This window comes from Mus caroli, chromosome 19, assembly GCF_900094665.2.
Source record: "Mus caroli chromosome 19, CAROLI_EIJ_v1.1, whole genome shotgun sequence".
Lineage (NCBI taxonomy): Eukaryota > Metazoa > Chordata > Mammalia > Rodentia > Muridae > Mus > Mus caroli.
Window position 1 is genome coordinate 38255927 of NC_034588.1, and position 9375 is coordinate 38265301.

Genomic DNA, 9375 nt, shown 5'->3' on the forward strand with positions numbered 1-9375 from the left:
ATGTGCAGCCTCCCACAGTAGGTACACAACTTCCTACAGCAGATGTGCAGCCTCCCACAGTAGGTACACAACTTCCTACAGCAGATGTGCAGCCTTCCACAGTAGGTGCACAACTTCCTGCAGTGGATGTACAACTTCCCACAGTGGATGTGCAGATTTCCACAGTTGATACGCAGCTTTCCACAGTAGGTGAGCAGCCTCTAGAAGATATCTGGGACGATCCTAGGAAAGACAGAACCTCCCTTGAGGGAGGGGACGAAGACACATCATCAGCGAAAAAGCATCAGGAGGCAGAGGTTTGCCTCAGCTTGAGGGAACAGGATCCTAGTAGCTCCCCTAGGCCGGGAGAGACCACAGCCTCTAGCCCAGCATGCCTCCTGCCTGCTGTCCTCCCTAATGACAATATGTCTGAGGTGCCAGAAGGCAGCATTGTGGTCTCACCTCCCACAGAAAGTGTACTGTCTTTCCAGGAACAAGATCAGCCCCCAGCCTCCCTGCAAGACCAGCCACCAGCCTCTCAGCTAGGTTCAGAGGAAATGCAGGCACAGGAGTGCCACTTGGTTCTGACAGCTGGAAGCATCCCCTTCACCTCCCGAGAGGACAGTGAAGACCTCCTCTGTAGACCTCAGTCTTCTCCTAAAACAGCCATCAGAGAGGACAGCTCTCCATGCTCAGAAGATGAAGGTTCTGCTGTGGCTTTAGATCCCCCCCTAGGTCTAGAACTGTCTGAACATGACCAAAGCACCAGCACTGAGGCTGAGACCAGAGACATCCCCGGGGAGACACTGTTGCTAGATGACTCCCTGCCCCTCCTGGAGAGCAGCATTGTCACTGATGAGAACCCAAGTGAGATGGAAGAAGGTGAGGCCACAAGTGGAACAGGACACCTGGAGGCGCATGACAATGATACAAAATACTCAGCAGAAAATGATCCGAGTGAGCCAAACTCCGACTCACCTGAAGAGAATGTGGATAAGAAGAAAAAGGCTAGAAAGTTCCCTGAGGCCTCTGATAGGTGCCTAAGAAGTCAGCTTGGAGATCCTTCCTCTGCTGACAGGTACCCAGGGAGCCAGGGTTTGGATTCATCCGCTGCTTGCTCTGAAATCAAGGTTTCTAAAAACCCTGCTGTAAAGCATTCTAAAAGAGAAGGGGACTCTGGTGGAGTGACATCCGAGGGCCCAGTGATTGACAGCATCCATACAGACAATCTGGAGGACCCTGAAGACCCTGGTGTTAGTGAACATTCCTCTGATGAAGAGACCAAGCAGGAGACTGATGGAGTTGGTGTCATTACAAGGCAGACTGTTAAAAACATGCTGGCAAAGGAAATTAAAAGGGAAGAGGGGGGGACTTACCCAAACAGTGACCCAGCCACTGTTGGCCAGCCATTGCCTGGGGACAATCTGGAAACCCACGTCTGGTCCAAGATAGATGAGAGAGATGCCCATGTGCCCTCAGAAAGCATTTCTTGCAAGAGGGATCCAGAGCAGGTAAAAGAGAACCCGGGACACCTTGCCATACAGGACACAGAGGCCACCGCTATGAGTGAGGTGGACACCGAGGATACCCACCGTAAAGATGATGCTGGCCTCGCTCCATGTAGCTCATCTGGGATATCAGCCAGTCAGAGTGACGGTGCTAATGGGCCACCAAAAGCAGTAACAAGGTCTAAGAGACTGCCTTCTTCTACCTACAACCTGAGACATGCTCATTATACGAACGCATTGGACACTGCAAAAATGACTTCAGAAAAGCAGGGCACACAAGTAAACTCAGCAGCCAAGGGAAGCGGAGCTTCTGCAAGTGCAGAGCCCTTAGATGAGGACGATGAGGACTCGGGGGTGGAGGAGCAGCCCAAGTTCATGGGATGGTGTGCAGAGGAGGAGAACCAGGAGCTGATCGCCAGCTTCAACGCCCACTACCTGCGAGTCCAAAAGGGCTGGATCCAGTTGGAGAAGGAAGCTCAGCCAACGGCAAGAGCAAGGAGCAAGTCTGACAAGCTGAAGGAGATTTGGAAGAGCAAGAAGCGGGCACGGAAGTGTAGGGGGTCGTTGGAGGTGCAGAAGTTTTCTCCTGTTCAGATGCTGTTTATGACCAACTTTAAGCTGTCTAACATCTGTAAGTGGTTCTTAGAGACAACAGAAACTCGATCTCTGGTCATTGTGAAGAAACTCAATACTCGTCTTCCAGGAGACATCCCACTTGTTAAACACCCTCTTCAGAAGTTCCCCCCTTCCACCATGTACCCTAGTTCACTACAGGCAGAACGCTTGAAAAAACACTTAAAGAAATTCCCTGGAGCCATTCCTGCTAGGAATAATTGGAAGACACAGAAGCTATGGGCTAAAATACGAGAGAATCCTGACCTGATAGAGTCAGAGGATGGCAGTGACATCAGCCTCGGCCCTAGCAGTGAAGACAGTGTGGAGGAAGTCAGGGAAGGCAGACATAGCCATCCTCCCACCAACTTGCCTACTCCAGCCAGCACCCGGATCCTTAGAAAGTATTCCAATATTCGAGGAAAGCTCAGAGCACAGCGCCTGGACAGCTCACTGTGTGGGGCTTCTGAAATGAAGCAGGGCCGCAAGAGCGTGTGCATCAACCCACTCATGTCCCCAAAGCTCGCCCTCCAGGTGGGTGCAGATGGGTTTCCCGTCAACCCCAAGAGGGCTGAAAGAAGCAAGGGGAGAAGAAGGAAGCAGAGGCCGGAGACTTTGCTTAACGTGGAAGGTCAGAACAAGCGCAAGAGAGCAGAAGGCTCCGGTACTCAAGATGGTAAGGACAAGGGGCCGGCAACAAAAGTCAGCAGAGGCCAAGAAGCCAAGAAGCTAGCTGCAAAGGACAGAGCCAACCAACTCTCCAAGAAGATGACCTTGAAAGAGAATAAAGTGAGAGTCTGTAGAAAGGGTCCTGGAAGGAGCTGCCTGTCATCCAGGAAAGAAAAAGAGAATGCAAACAGAAGACCTGGCCACCCCGCGGCAGCCTCTGAAGCGCTGACAAAGCCTTCAAAACAAAAGGGCGCAAGAGAAGCCTCTTCAAAGCCCCCAAAAGTGAGGAGGAGAAACCGGAAGCTGAGCAGTGGTAGGGGCCGTGCCAGACCCTTAGCAAAAAGCCCAGAGAACCGGACTGCCCCAAGAAAAAGAAAGCTCAAGGCCAAACTGGACTCTTCCCAGGGCAAACGGAGGCGGTTAGAAGCCAAGTGATAGATAGTGGATAGCCACTGAGAGCAATGGGCCCATGAGAGCAACCTTTCATTTTGCATTAACAGAATCTGGTTTTATGAGCCTCTCAAGCCTTTCATGGTGTAGTTACGGGGAACGCCAGTTTGAGGTGCCAGAAAGTGCAGCTTAACTGGAGAAGGGAACTGGCAGAGTTCTTCTCTGGGGCTAAGGGAAGTGGTAGGTTATTTTCTGGTTGTTCCTTGGGTTTTATACTTGGAATCAAGCAGTTTCTGTTTTAAGAAGTACAGTGCCTTATTTATCCTTTTTTGTTTAAAAATTTACAAAAGCTAAGAAGCTGATGTATGTGACTAAAGGCTTGTATTTTATACTTGACGCACAAGCACTTGTTCTGTCACTGAGGAGGCCGCCGCCACACATGCACGAGCGGGCGAGGAGCCGTCAGCAGCTGCCTGTGCGCCCCAGGACAGGTGCACCTTGCAGACCGCAGCACAACTCCCTCTCTGTCTTGTTTGGTTTTTATTTGATTGATATTTGAAAGCTGAACCAAATCATTTCTATGGTATGTGGAGAATGCAGGGGATTTATAATTATTATAAAAGATTAATATTTCTGTTATGTTTCTTCCAAAACTCATATTGTTGATCACCCCTTCATCTTTTTATTTTTTAAAATCATTTCAGATCATGTTCTCAAATTTGTGTGCCCATGGGACAAAGATGTGCTACACTTCCTTTTGTTGTTGTGTTGTGTTTTGTTTTGTTTTGTTTTGTTTTTTTGCCCCAAACTATGTTACTACTAACATGCCGGTCATTTGGTCATTAGGATGAGTGACTCTTGTTTTCATTCTTACACAAAGTGTTTCCCTGCGCATCAGAAGTTCTTTCCAGCAGTGGAAAAGCTTAGCTGTGTGCATGTGCATCTCTGTGCACATGGCTGCTACCCGCTGGAGTCTTCTGGTACCGGTTTCACAGTGACGTTCCTCCTGCTCCACGCAGTGCATCTGTGAGCTGCGTAGTTAGCCATGGCCGGGATGTTGGAGAGTAATCCCAAGTCTCCATGTGCATTTCTAATCCGACTTCCACATCAGCCTTGGGAGAGGTGTGAGCAGTGGCCCTGAGAGACCAGGCTCGCAGGCAACTGAAAGCTTCTGCTCTGAATCTTAGCGGGGCCACATCCCCACAGATGAGTGACGCTCCGTGGGGCTCTCTGATGTGAGTTGTCTGTGCCTGGAGTAGGTGTCTTTTCAAACTGATGGTTCCGTTCTCGGGGCTGAACGCTTGCAGAGTTGCCCCTCCCCTCCCTTGTCATTCTGTCCCATGGCTCAGAAATGAGAAACGCAATAATTGAAAGTGACGTTTGCCTTTCCTTGGTGGAGCCTGACACGGCCCCATTGGCTTTACTTGGTGCCTACAGCATTGCTCCATTATAAGTGTGTACTTGACATTTACATTGGGCCAGTCAGCAAACCCTGGGTCGCTAAAGCCTCCGTCGGCTTTGACGTGTCCTGTCACCAAAATAGCTTGCATGGACAGCTGCTGCCCTGTTCTTCTGATTAAGTTTCTACTTAGGTTGATTCAGATTTCTTTAGATCAACCCGGATGGGCTTCTTTCATATGCAAATCATGATGAAACAGGCCTTCTACCTATTTTGCTATTGTCAAAGGTTTGCTGCAGATGATGGGAACTTCTGATAATTTGATAGGACTGGAGTATTTGACTCTTGAGAAGTTAAGACTTGTGTTGGATTTCACAGAGAGTGAAAGTCATCAGTTTCTTTTTTCTTTTTCTTTTTTTTTTTTTTTTTTTTTTTTTGTGTGTGTCACCTCTGTTCCATGAGCTTCCTCCCTTTCCCCATTCCCTGTTTTGTTTTGTTTTGTTTTGTTTATAATTATTATTATCTTTGACCTTGACCATTCACAAGCTACCTATCGTAATGAGCCTGCTGAGCGAGTGCTGGCAACTCTTCCTTAGCATTAGGTTGCACAGGAGCATTAATGTGTTTTGAATAGGTTCGTTTAATCTTAAAGGATGGTTTTAAGGCTTAAAAGAACTTTTGCTATAGTTGTCACTGGATAGTCTTGTTGTAGTGACTTAAACAGCTGAGGCTTACTAATGTCCGAGCTACCGATGCCTGTATATATGAGGAGCCCTTGGCGACCTGGAGATTTCCTTGTAAGGTGCTTGGCTTAGGTTAGGGGGAGGAGTGAGTGGTAAGTTGGTGGAATGCTTCCAGTTCCCATCAGTTTATAATTCATTCTATTACTTTCCTGGTGGTGTTTTCAGTTTTCAAGGTTCACTTGGAGGCAGGCTGCATTTGAGGAAGCTTATGTGGAAGTGTTTTTATTCTATAACCACCTAGTGATGATGTAAGCATCTTGAAAATCAGCTTACACTCGGTGATAGTAACTGCATTTATTTATATTTATACAGTCTCCAAAATTAGCATGTTCAAATTAAGTAATCTCATTTTTGCTGATCTAGTTAATTTTGTTAATAGAAGAAAGGAAACAAAAGCAACACGTGGCGGTGGCTCTGCGCCTTTCTATGCCCAGAGCATGCTGGGATATTATCCCCTCCGCATCTCCAGATTTGGCCTTGACTGCAGTCTCTTTGTTTTCCTCCCCTCCTGTAGCCATTTTCAAATATGACTTGCCACCATCTGCAGTGCACTCTGTCCCACAGTTTTGATGCTAAGTCTGAAAGGCATGCTGCTTCTGCCCTGGCTGTCACAGGCTGGAGCTGGACTTGATGCCAGAGGACTGGTGTTCTCTGTTCAGGAGCTGGAAGATGCCCCAGAAGCTATCAGAGCAGCTCTGGGTAACTTCCCAAGAGCACAGCCTTCCTTGGGAGATCCATTTTCTTACTGGGCTCCCTGGGATGGGCCTGCTCTCTTGATAGGGGTTTAGAGTTTTATTCTGACCTCCTAGATATGTTAGTCTTTCAGTGCATTGGGAAGGCCCCAAACCTTTCTCTGTTCTGGGAACTTCCTGTATAGGAATGTTACCTGAGTCTGTTGATCCACAGTTGCTAGTCCCTGGGATTCCTTGCTGGGTTTTTTTGGGGGGGAAAGGGGGAAGTGGGGGGTTCTTAATTGAAGCTTTTTCCCTGTCCATTCTAAACCACAGTTGAGCTGTGGGGTTTGCACCCCATCATTCTGTAATGGCTTAGAGAGAAGAGCTACTCATCCCTTTCCCCAGGGCCTCAGTGCATCATCACCCAGCACAGGTGAATCTCTCCCCATGCACCTAGGCCATCAGCAAGTATCACTTCGAGACAGATGCTGTAAGCCAAGACCTGGCCTCTGTCCAGCCTTGTGAGGCCACAGCTGCCAATCATTGATCAGTAGACCTGAATCCCTTGGGAAATGACACTGCTCTATGATGCAAACTGGAGATGCTTCGGTGTTGCCATCAGCAAGCCTGTGCTTGTCACAATATCAGAAACAAACTGAATCATCCAAGAAGCTGCCCAGTAGCCAGGGAGCCACCTCCATCCCTGTGGCTTCAGATCAGCCAGCTCAGGCCTCCTCTTAGCTTTAACAAGCAGTCACAGCCATGCAGAATGGACTGGCTACTCCTGTATAAAGTTTTGTGGGCACATAACCATGCCCTTTTGCTTACCGATTGTCCATGAAGTTGATTAAATACTTAGAGAAACCCACAAAGCCTAAAATAACTAAATTTACATCTTTGAAGAAATCCGCTGACCCCTGCTTGAGAAAATAACCGCTTTTAGGAATTAATCCCCTCCATTCCTCTTCTGCCTCGTGCCTCCCATCTCAGTTCTGTCCTGTGCATACATTCGTGTGCTCTTGCTGTAAGAGAGGCATGTCATTGAGACAGCTCCCATGTAGGCTTTGAACAAGAAGTGCATCTTTTAAATACTTTACCCCAGCCCCTCCATGAAGGCACTACATCCAGTAGACCAGACTCGTGAGCAAGGTGTCTTTGGATTCTAAAATTCTGTGGCCTGACCCCTGTCCCGTTCCCATAATTATAGAACTGCCTCTGGCTGTACTTGCTTATTAAAATAAGCCAAGACTGTCTGTGATGAGCTTAGCTGGGGGTGCTTCTGGGGGGCATTTAGTTGTGGGAAAGTCAAACAGCACAGAAACAAAAGTCTAATGACAACCAAAGCACTGTTTATAATGTGTTCCCATTGATCTGTTTTCAATCACACACCTTCAAAATAGTTTTATTAAAGGCAAGCTAACAATAAAATGGCAGTTTGTATATCACACTTATACAAGTTCCAGGCTGTGAGTCCTCCCTGGGCCCCAAACTCAAATAAGTTTCTATTTATTCTGCATTCCAGAATGAGGTTAAGTGTCATGTCAGACATTTTCAAAATGGGGACCTTGTCCCTTCATAAGTGGACAGTGCTGAAGACCGAACTCCAGGCTTTCTACCACTGCACAACGTCCCCTGCCCAAATTCTTTTGGACCCTTGCCTATTGTTCTGGTTATCCACTGAAATAGGAAGTGTCTATACCCAAAGCAGTCCTCATATCCACACAGCAGGTACTTCAACCTACATCCTTCAAGGAAAAGATATTTTTGTTAAAACTTAACACAGCAGAGCTAGAGAAGTAGCCTTTTGACACTGCTTTCAAAATAATTCCAGTCTTGAAAATTCTGAAGACTCCTGTCATGTACAAGAGACACATTGCAGAGCTTGTAGCACCCCGCTGTTCTGCACCCAAAGGACCCCCGATGACAGTGTGCAAGGTTGTCACTCATGCCTTTGTCTTTGGGTTTGAGCCAGTGGTGGTCAGTTCCTGATGTTACTTTCTCCCCACCCAATTGTCCTTTCCCAGGCTTTCTATGTGTTGGCCTCAGCACATCTCCTAGCCTGCAGATTGGCAGCTGCACAGGCACATGAGCAGGAGACCCTGACGCTTTCACACCCGATAGGCCCATCCTGTCTGATCGGAGTGCAGTTGTAAGCCACCCGAATACGCCAAGGGTTGGATGAGTGGGTTTTCACTATTTGAACTGGATATTTGTTTTTTGTTTTTCGAGACAGGGTTTCTCTGTGTAGCCCTGGCTGTCCTGGAACTCACTTTGTAGACCAGGCTGGCCTCGAACTCAGAAATCCACCTGCCNAAATACATCAAAGAGTCATCAAGTAAAAACCTTTCAATCAATTTTCATGAGAACTGTTTTTTTTGTTTGTTTGTTTGTTTGTTTGAGACATGGTTTCTCTGTGTAGCCCTGGCTGTCCTGGAACTCACTTTGTAGACCAGGCTGGCCTCGAACTCAGAAATCCACCTGCCTCTGCCTCCCAAGTTCTGGGATTAAAGGCGTGCGCCACCACACCCGGCCTAAGCAGGAGTAACAGAACCACTGACTGACAATGATCCACACTACCTAGAATACTCACTGCCTGTCCTTTTAGGTCAGTATACTGATCTTTGCAAAAGCCATTATGAAATTGTGTGGGAAGTTAGGCACACTCCCCCCCCCCCCCACACCTAGGTAACCATTGCAGCAGTCCTAGGTTTGTGGCATCTTGCATGTCTGTCTGAGCACACAGTAGCCATCGTACATCATTCCTGATAGTGCTTGCAGGGAAGAAGACTGTCTTTGCTCATTAGATACTTGCTGAGTTGTGGATATACAGTACCGGCTAGGGTATAGTTTAAAGTGTAGTTTTGTAACCTAAGAATGCAGTCAGTCATCGATCATCACCGTGGACTTGACTGATAGAGACAGACATTTCACCAGCAGTGTTTGACAGACACATGCTGAGCTCCGGTGATGGAGCAGTCTCCAGCAAGTGCCTCTCTCAAAGCACAGGGACTGGTTGTGTTCGCACTGATAGCCCTCTGTTCTCTCCTGTACATATGACGTGTGCAGGTTTACAGTTCTCAAGTTTGGTCAGTATCTGTGTGTTTGAACCCTGAGTCTAGGCCATGCTTCTTTTTACACGAAGAGTGTGTTGTCCATGCACCAGCAGCTTTAGGCCCAGCAAGTCCAGGGCCCTCTAGCCTGCCGGGGAAGCCCAGGCTTGTTCATGTCTAAAGCAGCTCCTCTGGGGAGCCATTCTCGGTACATTGCCTTCTCCCCTCCTGACTTTGTCACTGGTCTCCTTCCAGGTGGCATCTTCTCTGGGACCTCCCCTCTGCCCCCAAGTGCTTTGCTGAACATATCACAAGAGAAGAATTTCTCCCCTCATTACTAGATTCTCAGTG

At 47.9% G+C, this 9375-nt stretch overlaps 1 protein-coding gene across 8 annotated transcripts in view; it reads left to right on the top strand.

The window, feature by feature from the left end:
• Nucleotides 1-4003, top strand: part of Lcor (ligand dependent nuclear receptor corepressor) — a 101231-nt gene extending 97228 nt beyond the window's left edge. For 5 of the 8 annotated variants that reach the window (XM_029472812.1, XM_029472808.1, XM_029472815.1 and 2 more), the window contains one exon: nucleotides 1-4003. This exon is cut by the window's left edge and continues 1628 nt beyond it. In XM_029472812.1, coding sequence (XP_029328672.1) covers nucleotides 1-3203 — 3203 coding nt within the window. In that variant the 3' untranslated portion in view covers nucleotides 3204-4003. The other 3 variants (XM_029472809.1, XM_029472810.1, XM_029472811.1) reach the window with 3 other exon arrangements.
• The last annotated feature ends 5372 nt before the right edge of the window (nucleotides 4004-9375 follow it).